Consider the following 13,751-nt stretch of genomic DNA (forward strand, 5'->3'; position numbering starts at 1 on the left):
GCCTCCAAAGCCAGTCGCCGTCTGGGCATCCTCCGTCGTGTGAAGTCCTTTCTGGGCACTTCTGAGCTCCTCACCACATACAAAGCTTTCATCCGTAGCTTGATGAAGTACTGCACTCCCCTCCGGGCTGGTGCTCCTGCCTCAAACCAAGCTTCGCTTCACGCGGTTGAAACCAAAGCATTCAGAATCATTGGTATCTCCCGCGATGAAGCTGATTGAGAGCCTTTCACTCGCTCACCGCAGGCAGATTGGTAGTTTTTCTGTCTTCTGTCGACTCCTCTCCGGCCTTGCTGCCCCAGCTCTGTCTGTGCTCTGTTCCCACAATATTCCTGCAGGACGCACAAGATCTGCCAGCAACCCTCTTCGGGTGAAACTGCCAAAATCAAGACTCTCCGCTCACCTTCACTCTTTCATGCCTCTGTTTTCCTGCCTCTGGAACAAACTCTCACAATCACTTCAATCCCATTCCCTCCTGCAGGTCTTCAAAACAGCTGTTCACCACCATATCTTATCTTTCCCCATCCAAAATCTTAACCTTTTATACCCCCATTAATCCACCTCCTTCAAATTCCGATTTCTTTCCTGAAAGTCCCGAGTAGTGTCCATTTGTTTATCCTGTGCACACCGCCCCAGCCCTCTCCCTTCCACAGATCTCCTGACGTCCCTGTTCTCTTCTGGTGCTGTGTTTCCCTCCCTCTCCCTCTTGTCTCCTGCTTACTTTATTAAATGTTATATGTGTTAGCTCTTACACAAGCCTCGAATGAGTACACAAAAAACAAATAACCAAGCTTTTCCTTTTGTCATCGCAAATGATGTAAAATCACATGCAGTTAAATGGTAATAAAGAAAGCCTCAAAGAAACCCATCACTGGGAAAAATGAGAATCATCAGCATCTCAACCTCTCCTGGGAAAATGTGAGACACTAGCTGGAAGCTACAAATAAAATGAAGCTAGAACGGTACTCTGACATCGCGAAATGACCAATATGCCTCCGCCCATGACTATTACATCATTATACATACTTGTACCAAGTTTGATTTTAATCTCTTCAGCTGTTCTCAAGTATCACATTTTTACTTGACATGACCTCTGACCTTTGATGCCGAAATCGAATCAGTTCATCTTTTCATCATAATATATAGCGAAACAAAGTTTGGTAAAAATCCCATCACTGCTTCACAAGTTAGCGCAGTGACAGAATTTTTACCGAACGGGACCTCTGACCTTTGACCCCATAATTTAATCAGTTCATCTTTGCATCATTATAGATACTTGTACCAAGTTTGACTTGGTTCCCGAGAGCTGTTCTTAAGTTACTGTGGGAACAAAAAACAATTACAGAATCTGACCTTTGACCTCTTGATGCCAAAATCTAATCAGTTCATCTTTGCATCACAATATAAACGTATACCAAGTTTTGTCAAAATCACATCACTGGTTCGAAAGTTACCTTGTTAACAGAATTTTTATCTAATGGGACCTCTGACCTCATGACCCCAAAATCTAACAAGTTCATCTTTACATCATTCTACATACAGTTGTGGCCAAAAATGTTGGCACCCTTGCACTTTTTTCAAATAATGCACCATTTCTTCCAGAAAGTTGTTGAAATTTAAAAATATTTTGGTATCCACATATGTATTTCTTTGATTTGCAGTGGAACAAAACAAAAAAAGCTGAAAAAATTACTAAATCTTAGCTTATTCCACACCTAAATCCTAAAATGGCCCGGAGAATATTATTGGCAGCTTTCAAAAGTTGTTAGAAATCATTAGATTTAAAGCAGGTGATTCTCCCTTACTTTGGAATTGAACTCCCCTGTGCTGAGGTGCAGGTTCCTGCAATATAAACATCGCTCACTCAACCAGTTTGAATGGAGAAAAGGAGTCATTCTGCTTTTTTGTCACTGTGTGTACCGCAATGAGCATGGAGAAAAGAAAGAAAACCAGAGAATTGTCTGAGGAGGACACACAAGATTTTAGCCAAGCATGGACAATCTCAAGGCTGCAAGTCCATCTCCAGAGACCTTGATGTTCCTGTATCCACCAGATGCAATGTTATCAGGGGGTTTAAGGCCCATGGCACGGTTGCCAACCTCCCTGGACGTGGCTGCAAGAGAAAACTTGATCAAAGTTTGCAGCGAAGGATTGTTTGAATGGTGGAGAAAGCACCTCGATCAACTGCCAAACAGATTCAAGCTGACCTTCAGACACAAGGTACGACAGTTTTAACTCGCACCAACCGTCGACAACTCAATGACAGGGGGTTCTATGGAAGGAGCCTAAGAAACCGAAGACAGAGACCTAAGAAAGCCTGACTGGAGTTTGCCCAAACACACCTGAACAAGCCAAAATCCTTCTGGGAGAATGTCTTGTGGACAGATGAGACCAAATTAGAGCTTTTTTGTAAAGCACATCATCTCTATGTTTACAGAAAACAAAATGAAGCCTTCAAAGAAAAGAACACCTTCCCTTCAGTCAAACATGGAGGAGACTCAGTGATGTTTTGGGGTTGTTGTGCTGCCTCTGGCACTGGGTGCCTTGAATGTGTGCATGGCATCATGAAATCAGAAGATTACCAAGGCATTTTGGAGCGCAATGTTCAACCCAGTGTCACAAAGCTGGGCCTCCGTCAAAGGTAATGGGTCTTACAGCAGGACAGTTACCCCCAAACACACTTCAAAAAGCACTAGGAATGGTTCAAAACAAAACGCTGGACTGTTCTGAAGTGGCCAGCAATGAGTCCAGATCGAAATTTCATGGAACACCTGTGGGGAGATATGAAAACAGCAGTTGGGAGAAGGCACCCTTCAAATCTGGGAGAACTGGAGTAGTTTGCACAAGAAGAGTGGGCCAAACTGCCAGTATAGAGGTGTAGGAAGCTCATTCATTTCGATAGGAAGCGCTTGACTGCAGTTATTTTGTCCAAAGGCTGTGCTACCAAATATTAAGTCGAGGGTGTCAATAATTTTGTCAATGCCATTTCTTTTTATTTTCTGATTTAAAAGGATATATTAAGTTCTCAATCAAAAACAAAGGTTCTGTAATATTTACAGTGCAATAAAGAATTGTGGACACCAAATACTTTTGTCAATTTCAACTTATTTTTATAAATTTTTTTTAGTTATTTGAAAAAAGTGCAAGAGTACCATAATCTTTGGCCACGACTGTACGGACACCAAGTTTGACTTTGTTCCCTCCATCCCTTCTCAAGTTATCGTGATAATGAACACCTATCATGGATGCACGGAAGGACGGACAACCCAAAAACATAATGCCTCCAGTGACTTCGTCAGGAGAGGCATAATAAAATTAGTGCCAAATTTTTGTTTCCTTCAATATTGGGAAGGTGAGGAGGGGGTGAGTGGTCAAAGTGGACGGAGTCGGAGGAGATTTCAAGGCAAGACTTGTCCAATTATCTTACTTTAATTCACCAAATGTCCGTCCGTCCGTTCGAAGGTACCACAAAAACGGCTCAACCGATCGCAACGATATTTTGGGTGGGTATTCCTGGGACCCCTGGGAGTAAAATAGGCTAAATTGTTTTTCCAAGTTTTCCAAGTTTTCCAATTTTCCAGTTTTTCTAAACACGATGGAATAATATTTACCGATATGAACAGTGATGTGGCTATTGTTGAAATTCTACAAATACTGTTTATTCTACGTACCAGGAGAGAGTAGATAGACTCCTGACGAACTCTTCCTATATAAACGTTCGGCTCTGAAGTAACATAGCAGCGTGTGCAAAGCGACTGAGAAACAGGTGTAGCGGCCGCTTCCGTTTTGCAGATTTCAATCTCTTTTCAAAATGGGTGCCATGTACTGTTTAGATTTTGCTGATTTGCGTGTGATATGATTCAATGGATGTTTATATGAATCGTTTAAAATTAAAATCAAAAGCTTTCAATTTTTGATATTTTGCCTTTTCATTTGGGCCTCCCAATTGAAGGCCCACCCAAAAAAGGGCGGGTACCAGTGCCAGTATTATTTAATTTGACTGCTTACAGGTAATCATGTTATCGTTCATTTTAGCACTCAATATGTCCAATTTATCATTCATGTCACCATTCACAATATTGAGAATTCATTGCTTTTACTTCAGCAATTAAATGACCCAACAACTGAGTAATTCTTGGGATAAATAAATAAACTATAACAATGCGACTGTCGCCAATATGCCATCACTCTGCATATGTATGGGTGGGGTATCACGTTTGTGAAGTTTCGTGTCGATTGGATAAGGTTCGTTTTTCTATCCAAGATGGCTGCCAAACCACGTGACCCATGACATCATCATTTTCAAACTATATGCAACAGTGCTGTTGGATGATATTTGTAAAATTTCGCATCGATAGGGTGAGCGGTTTCAGAGATATACAACAGGCATTTTAAGGCCATTTTCCCTGCAAGAGCGGGGGCTAGCCTTGCGGTCCCCATGACAATCTTCTCCATTTTGCCCTATTTTCTGCATCTCCCCTTGTTAAACCCCTTGCCCGCATTTCTTCTTCGACCATCTTCAGCCAAGTCTTTCTCGGTCTTCCCCGTCCTCTACTTCCTTCTACATTCATTTCCATCACTCTTCTCAACCAGTCACTTTCATCCTTCCTCAACACATGACCAAACCATCTCAACCTGTTCCTCTTCACAGCATCAATCACAGGCTCTATTCCCATCATCTTTCGCAATTCATCATTTGTCTTCCTCTCTCTCAACGATACTCCACACATCCACCGAACCATTCGCATTTCCACCCTTTCCAGCCTTCGTTGCTGCTCTACGTTCATTACCCATGTCTCGCTCCCATAAATCATAACACTTCTCACACATGCAGCATACACCTTTCCCTTCAGCTTCAACGACACTCGCCTCCTCGTCAGCACGCCAGAGATATAATTATTTCATATTTTCCTTCAATCCAATATGGCTGCCAAACCATGTGACCTATGATGTTATAAATTTAATATTTCAATACAAATGGGTCATAGATCATGTGCATGCAATTTCAGATATTTAGGATAAGGAATTCGATTAAAACATTTTTGGCTGGTATACCACTTCACCTATGATATCATTATCATGCTTTTGTTCCCCATTGTGAGTACTTGACAATGTGCCAAGTTCAAAATTTTTCCATTCTGTGTCTGCCGAGAAATATTTTTTTCATTATTTGCTTTTAATCCAAGATGGCTGCCCTACTACGTGACCTATGACGTCATAATTATCATAAAAACATTCTGCATGGGTGTCACTCCAACCCTGAAAGTTTTGTCCCAATTGGACATACTAGGGCATGCCGTACGTGGGTGCCCGTTCCTTGCCAAAAAAAAAAAATAACGCTACCCGTACGCTCTACCCCGCCCGTACGCCCGTACGCCCGTAAACAAAAAAAACAACGCTCTTCGCTTCCGCCCTTCGCTCTGACTGAATTGGGAGAAATAATGCGCATAAGAAATCGAGAAATTATTATTTTCTCCGGAAGAAATCGAATTACGAACCGTAATGGCGCACGCGGTCGGCTCGGCTCGCTCTCACATCGGCCACGTCTACGCAATAACGCGTTCTGTGATTGGCTGCCGGAAGTGCAGTCTTCACTGTCCGGAAGGTCGCAAATCGCAGTTACGATGAATCGCAAATTAGTTTTAATTAGTTTTAAAACATAGTTTAACGGCAACATAGTTTTCCAACGTGAAATAAATGAATACGCTCTCAAATGTGCCGTCCGAGGCAGAGTCTGTTCGCCACGTTCGGCACACGTGATAGCTCGCTGCTCTCTGATTGGTTGAATCGTTTTTTGGACATAGCTCGGTAACTACTTCTCCGATTAATATGAAACCTTGAAAAGGCACATCCTCGGGTCCCCAGCAATATACCTGGCAAGTTTCAAGTATATCGGACCCGTGGTTGTCGAGAAACAGCGGTCACAGACAAACATACATACATACATACATACATACATACATACATACAAACATACAAACATACAAACATACACACAGAGATTACTGGAATTATAGATAGATGGTTGCTGAGAAAAACGAGGTTTAGCCCGTACGGACGGACGGAAAACCCGAAAACATAATGCCTCCGGCGACTTTGTCGGCAAACTCTCCCTCGTGTTTTCCAAGCTCTGTTGACACCTCGTTCAACTTATCATTCCTGCATTCTGCTGGTGCAACTACTGCCTCCATGGTGTTTAACAACAAAGAACCTTCAAAATTAAACAAATCAATTATAATTTCCAAAGTCAATATTATGACAGCTGAAGGTGCTATTCCACTACCTGAGACCAGTTGGCATGCATCTCCAGGGCAGCTGCTTGAAACACCCAGGCCACAGTCTGCACAACTTGTGGATACTGAATGGGTCAAACAGACATCTGTTCCCTTTACATCTCAAATGGTTAAAATTAGAACCCGATTGCACCACAGACTCCAACGGTTAACACACATTTATTGGAAAATAATATTGTATTATCGAAATAAAAGAACAAAAAGCAAAAAAGACAAGCTAATGGATAACCAATGACAATAACCAACACTATGGCCCGGTAGGTGGAGCCAAAGAGCAAGGGAAAGGAATAAAATCAAATAATAAATAATAATAATAAAGGAGTCTTATATAGCCCCATCAAGCAGAGTAAACGACCCTCATGGCGCTTTACATTATCATGTGAATGCACACACACCGCACACACATACACACACACAGACACACCTTCACTCTTGCCCTATTCCTCTCCCTCCCCATTCAAAACCCACAGATGTGTTCTCCCCCTCCTCCTCCCCTCCCTCCCCCACACATGTACACAGACATACTCTCGATCTCTGTCCCACCTCAAACCAAAGGGAAAACAGGACTTAGACTTTGAAAGACTTGTGAAACAGATAGGTTTTGAGGGAGGTTTTAAAGGCAGGAAGAGAGTCAACATGTCGAACAGAGGAAGGCAAGTCATTCCAGAGCAGAGGTGCAGCAAAGGAAAAGGATTTCTCGCCAAAATGGAGGGGAAGGACAAACAGACGGAAAAATGACGAGCAGGAATGGTCCTGATTTGGGAAATTAAAGGAGCAAATGGAAGCAGGGAGCTTTCCTTGGGAAGAGAAAGACGAGGAAGAATTGACCGTTAGGAGCCAAGGGAGCTTAAGCTCAAGGAAAATGATGACTTGTAGTATTGAGGGTGTTGGAAGGTTATTTCAAACAGCTGTTGAACCAGGAAGGAAGGAACAGCCAGCTGGAGCTACCGAGTTATGTGGAAGGAAAAGTGGAGTTGGTGAAGATCACGGAAGAAGAAGTGCAGATGGCATTGAAGAGGATGAAAAAGTGAAGGGCACCAGGCATTGATGAGTTATGTACATAAATGACTTGTGGATACAGGCGGAAAAACACTGAAGGCACCCACAACAAGCAAAGCTGTGCAGATACAATTTAGATCCATGGAGAGAGATGGAAGCAGTACTGAATCACAAGATACATACGCTCATGGCACTCATCGATGATCCAAAGCAAATGTCACACATCAGTCCTCCTCCGTACTCTGCAACTTCCAGACAAACCAACTCCAGAATGCAGGTGGGACCTGGTCCCAAAATTCCGAAATGCCAACGTTTCATCAGTCGAACCTCCCAGACACAGCACTGTAGAAATCCCATGCCAAATCACATGCTGCTTCTGCTGACACATCTACTGAAATTCCCTCTCTCAGTGCTTCAATCAATTTTAACCAGCCATAGTACACCATGCAAACACATATTCAGGAAATGGAAAGAATATGGATCTACCCAGACTCTTCCTAGAGCTGACTGCCCAACTAAACTGAGCAACCGGGCAAGAAGGACCTTGGTCAGTGAGGTGACCAACAACCCAATGACCACTCCGACAGAACTACAGAGTTCCTTGACTGAGATGGAAGAACCTGCTGGAAGGACACCTTCTTCACAAATTTAGCCTTTTAAGGGAGAGTGGCTAGATGTAAGCCACTCCTGAGAAAAAAGCATGCGATAGCATGCCTGGAGTTTGCAAAACGAACATGAAAATTTCAGAGCATGAGGCAAAAGATTCTGTGGCCTGATGATGAAAACTGAACTAATTTACCTGAATGTAAAGCTCTATGTATGGTGGAAACTGAGCACAGCTCATCACCCATCTAACACCATCCCCTACCATGCATAATGCTATGGGGATGCTTTTCAGTGGCAGGGACTGTGAGACTTGTAGCCATAGAAGGAACAAGGAATGGAGCCAAATACAGGCAAATCCTTGACGAGAACCTGTTTCAGAGTGCAAAAGACATTAGACTGTGGCAAAGATTTACATTCCAACAGAACAATGACCCTAAGCATACAGCCAAAGCAACACTGGAATGGCTTCAGAACAGGAATGTGAAAGTCCTTGAGTGGCTCAGCCAAAGCCCAGACTTGAATCCCATTGAGAATCTGTGGAAAGACTTGAATATTTCTGTTCACTGATTCTCTCCATCCAACTTGAGAGCTTGAGTAAATCTGCAATTTAGAATGGGAGAAACCCCCCAAATCCAGATGTGCAAAGCTGATAGACATATCGAAGAAGAGTCAATCGCTGCCAAAGGCGCTTTTACAAAGTGACTCAAGGGGCTGAATACTTAAGTAATCAAACACTTTCTTTGAGGTTACTCGGCACCCTGCCCTTCGAGGAAAGTCATGACAATATGTCAGAAATACTTTCAATGAGACAAGAAACCACATATTCAATGTGTGTTAGAGATTGTGTAGCATTTCCCTTAAGGAGAGGATTGTTTGCCATTTCTATCCAAACCCCACAGTAACGATGTAAAGAACCCGAGATTACATCCTGTACACTGTGTTGATTTGTCCATCGTCCTTGTAATTACAGACTCGGCATTTAATATGGAATTATTTTTTTTCTTGACTTGGGCTTACTTTCTTAACTCAGTATATCAATCTGGTGAGTTTCTTTTACACTTTGGTGATTTATTTGTTAAAAGAACCTTGTCACTGATGATTGTCTGTCGCAGCAAGAAGTCAACAACAGGATTGTATCACAGGTGGCTGTGGCAAAATGTACGGACAGGTGTATTTGATGATTGGCTTTACAGTCGGGTATACAAGGGTTGTTGCGTTCTGTATTAGTGGAAACAACTGCTGCACGTCTCCAAAAGTTATTGCCGCTTCCTCTGGAGATGGTCCGTCAACTCGACAATGCTGTTTGTCATGGAGTGGTGGCTTTACGAAATTACGGCATGAAACAGCGTGCTATTGCTCGGCAGTATGGCATCACTCAAGGTCAGGTGTCAAAGATCCTGAAACGACATGCTCAGAGGGGTGTCCCTACTCCAATACCGAGGCCAGGACGTCCACGCAGAACCACAAGGAGAGATGATCGCCAGCTGCACCGGTTAGTCTGCAATGGCCGTACCAAGTCAGCTAATCAGCTTAGGGCTGAGTGGCAGCAACTGACAAATGTGACTGTATCCAGAAGGCTAGTCAACCAACGACTGGTTCAAGCAGGCTATCGTGCTAGACGTCCCCTGAGAAAGCCACGCCTGACCAGACAACACAGCCAGCGCCGATTGCAGTGGGCCAGAGAGCACCGTCAATGGCAGCCAGGACACTGGAATCACGTGATCTTCAGTGACGAGTCTAGATTTCTGGTCTATCGTCAAGATGACCGCGTCTGAGTGCGCAGACAAGTGCATTAAGCCCACAACGAAGATTGTATAGTGCCAAGAGTCCAAGATGGAGGTGGTGGGGTGACCGTTTGGGCTGCTTTTCATGCAGGGGGCAAAACTGACCTGGTTGTTCTGAATGGAAACCTGAACCAGTTCAAGTACAGGGCCATTCTGGAAGAAACATTGCTTCCATTTGCTCGTGCAGCCTTTCGAGGAAACTTTGTCTTCCAAGATGACAATGCACGGCCTCATCGTGCTCGCATGATCCAACACTTTCTTGCTGACCGTGGTGTAGAGCATATGGAGTGGCCTGCCATGTCCCCGGATATGAATCCGATAGAGAACTTGTGGGCAGAAGTAACGCGTCAAATCGACCACTTGGACCAGCAGCCGACCTCTGTGCGTGAATTGCAGCAGGCTATTGTCACTGCATGGCAAGCGATTCCTGTCCAAACCTTGGCAAATCTGTGGAAAAGCATGCCTCAACGTGTACGTGCTCTCCTGAATGCTCGTGGGGGTTACACGAAGTACTGAACTGTAATTTTACTGTCCGTAATCCCAGTCGTAATTTAAATTTTGTTTAAAAAAAAAAAAAATTGGCTAATGTGCAAAATAAAGAGATACTTCTGGAAAGGGTACAGAAGTTTAACACAGTACTGTCCATGAATTGAGTTCGATATCAGTTTATATCACTTTCAAGGATCAATTTATTTGTTTTGAAATGTCAAATGTGGTTTTTGTTTATTTTGAAGGTCACATTAACAAAATCTAGAATAATTTCAACATAATTCCAATGAACTTTTGGTTCTAAGACATCTTGAAGAGTAAGTTCACCCAACAAAAAAAATATTCCATATTAAATGCAAAGTCTGTATAATAACAATTCAATGGGCTCCTCTTCAAGAGTAATATGTCAGACAGCATCTAATAAAGCTCAAATTGGAAAAATAGAAAACTTTCACCAAGTGGTAGAAGTTCACAAGCACAGGTTTGTCACAGTTTAACTATACAAGCATGATTGCTTACACAGTGAAACCAACTGATTATGATTGGTAGTGGTTTGGAAGAAACAACATCCCTGCACCAAACAGCAATCAAAGACTCCTACAACAGTGCATTCTGCACGTATCACATAGGACAGGTACATCATTAGGATACCATGGACAAATCCCAGCATCATGAGCTAGGAAGTCAGATAGGACTGCAAAAAAGCCAAAATAGTGTTGCATCAGTGGGCAAAAGAGCTGTGACAGTCACATGTAAACCATCCATGACAGTCAGCAAGGACACTTACTGTCTTGATAGACTGAGGAATTTTCTTCCATAAGTACCTCGCATTGTTTCTGCAAGAAACACGGGCACAAGTTCAACAAACACGTACCACAATGAAATTGCACCCACAGCAACCAACTGCAAATGTGTTGGCTCACAACGAAAAAGAAAATCAAACCCCTCTCCCTTACAATTGGCAATGGAATTTTGACATTTTACAAACAAAGTTGCAGCATTCGGTATAACAACACAATCATATGAGCACCGAGACTGCATCAAAAACACGGCGGTGGTAGGGAGGGGGAGAAAGTTTAATGTATTACTATTAGGTGTGTGTGTGTGTGTGTGTGTGTGTGTGTGTGTGTGTGTGTGTGTGTGTGTGTGTGTGTGTGTGTGTGTGTGTGTGTGTGTGTGTGTGTGTGTGTGTGTGTGTGTGTGTGTGCACGCGCGCGCCGTTGGTCATCTCAATATGCGGGTTTCAGAAGGTGGAACTGAGTCGTCCCTGGGCTGGAAGTATCCACCTACGGTTGTGCATGTGCGTGTGTCACAAATATGAGGAAGAAGAAAATGTTCAAAGAGGGGTTTACACAGATGCAGAAGTTAGATACATTATGAATAAATATTACAAAATTAAAACACGACACAGATACATAACATAAATTAATGGATGACTCAGGATGCAAACTCAGGATGAGTAGAAGGGCTGTATCGAGTTTCAGAGCAATTGGTTGAGTAAATAAGGGATAAGTATGGATTGGAAGTTTCAGAGGATAACTCCTTCTGGGATCCACCATGATATGAAATCGAAAAATCAAAGCCAGAGGGATCGTGCGGGCTCCCGTCTTGTCCAGAAATCAGCACACATTTTCGTAAACATTCAGTTTGAATGCGCCGTGAAGCTTTTACGTTTTCCCTTATTCGTACTGACTGCAGATATTGTACCGCGGAGACTTGCAATGGAATGAACGATTTCATGGATTGATATAAAAATTCAGCAGCATGAAGAGTATTTATACATTTCTAATGAATGAGCAGCATGGTTTCTGGTCGCATAGGTATTGTAATCCATGCTGGTTTTTAACACAACGGTACAGTAAACTTTAAATGTTGTGATAATTTACCGCAGATGCATTTGAAAAGAGCCGTTCATTGGCCCTTGACAAAGCAGCTGTGTCGGTTCCTGGAAATATGGAGAACATGCATCTCTCGGTCATGTGGCTAGGAAAGCTGGCTTGCGGGGTATACCCATCCATTACTGGACGTATGATGGTCTTGTACAGGCAGAACATTTGAATGGCATGTAACATGGGCCCAACTGTTTGTTGCAGTTTCCCTCTCCTGATATTTTTGGATCTTTCCATTGAAGTGCAGTGATACAATCCAACAGGTAACCATAGCAATTACAGAGAGATCTATTTCACTCATTTCCACCTCCTGGCTCTCTAAATGTGCACCTCTGGAAAATCATCTGAATGTTATATGTTTGTGTAACTTTTGGTATAGCCGTTTGTGTAAACTTAATGATGATATAACTTCGTTCATCAAGTTATACTAAAGCCTATAAAAAAAGCCTGGTGTTGGCTTAGCGGTTAGGGTGCCGGCTTGGGATCCTAGGACCCTGGGTTCGAATCCCGGTTGATCGCTGAATTAACGCGAGGGGGGTTGACTCAGCCTGTCATCCTTCCGAGGTCGGCAAATTGAGTACCAGCTTGCTGGAATGAATGATCACGGTGTGTACCCCGGTTTAGAATAGGTACACCGTATCCCTGCGCATCGTAAGAGGCGACTAAGGGTTGGCGTCAGGAAGGGCATCCGGCCATAAAAACATTGCCTCAAACAGGGAACCATGATTGTCATGGGGCCGCAAGGCTAACCCCCGCTCTAGCGGGGAAAATGGCCTTAAAACGATCGTTTATTCATTCATCAAGTTATACTAAAGAATGCTGAATTTAATTTTTAAAAATCGAAGATAAAATAATGAAATTAAAATCTCATCACAATGGGGGTGGGGGGAATAAACCCGCTGCATTCCATACTTACACATCGTTGTTCAACAGATAGAGGGCAAGCAGTTGGCCGTACACCTGCGGGGTGGCAATGCCCCCTGGTGCCTACATGGAAATGAGAAAACAAACAAGAGAGAAACGTGTCTCAGCAAAATTAGACGGAGCGTGGACTTGGCCACCACAGGTTAAATGGCCATGTGGAATGAATTAAAGGTACTATTACCTAAACAAGCATAAAATAGTCGGACATAATGATCCGTGACAGCCACAGTGAATTCAAAAACGAGTATTTATTACGTTATGGTAAGCTTAACACGAGGAAACACCAAAAGGTGTGTGATTTGCCAAGCACCGGTCGGCATAACGCCTCAGGCCTAGTCGAAGCGAGAATCAAGAAAAAGATGAAATTTGTTAGGACGCGACGTGACTATGCTATAAAACTGCAAAGCTTAAGCGAATCGACTCACTTCGAGCTCCTGACTCTCACACTGCTCTAGCAGCTTGGTGAAATTCGGTGAGTTAGCTTCAGCCATGACAGCTAAGAGCATGATGCGCCGGCCCGCCCGCCTCACAGCCACTTCCGCATCCGTTTCAACATCTCGCGATATCATGAAGAATGGCATTTCTATTTCCTGTACCTTAAGTATATTTTGCGAATTTAACATTACTTTGAACAACGCAGCAGATTAGATATGCATAGTAGAAGTGATATTTTTCTTCCTACTTATCCGGTTAATATATGTACTTTATGGACCGGAAGTATAGCGAGTCTGACAGAAGGATGGAATAAACTATATCAAAGTCACTGAGCT

The 13,751-nt window shown here is 43.1% G+C and overlaps 1 protein-coding gene across 2 annotated transcripts in view; it reads right to left on the reverse strand.

Annotated features, from left to right (window-relative positions):
• Positions 1–13,544, reverse strand: part of COPS8 (COP9 signalosome subunit 8) — a 28,467-nt gene extending 14,923 nt beyond the window's left edge. The window contains exons 1-4 of one of the 2 annotated variants that reach the window (XM_068122436.2): positions 13,407–13,525; positions 12,974–13,044; positions 10,956–11,004; positions 6,281–6,355 (exon numbers count right to left, since the gene is read on the reverse strand). In XM_068122436.2, the coding sequence (XP_067978537.1) occupies positions 6,281–6,355; positions 10,956–11,004; positions 12,974–13,044; positions 13,407–13,487 (276 nt within the window). In that variant the 5' untranslated portion in view covers positions 13,488–13,525. Of the gene's footprint in view, positions 1–6,280; positions 6,356–10,955; positions 11,005–12,973; positions 13,045–13,406 lie in introns of both variants that reach the window. The other variant, XM_068122437.2, reaches the window with a different exon arrangement.
• Positions 13,545–13,751: the final 207 nt, after the last annotated feature.

This window comes from Myxine glutinosa, chromosome 7 (genome assembly GCF_964187855.1).
Source record: "Myxine glutinosa chromosome 7, kmMyxGlut1.1, whole genome shotgun sequence".
Taxonomy (NCBI): Eukaryota; Metazoa; Chordata; class Myxini; order Myxiniformes; family Myxinidae; genus Myxine; species Myxine glutinosa.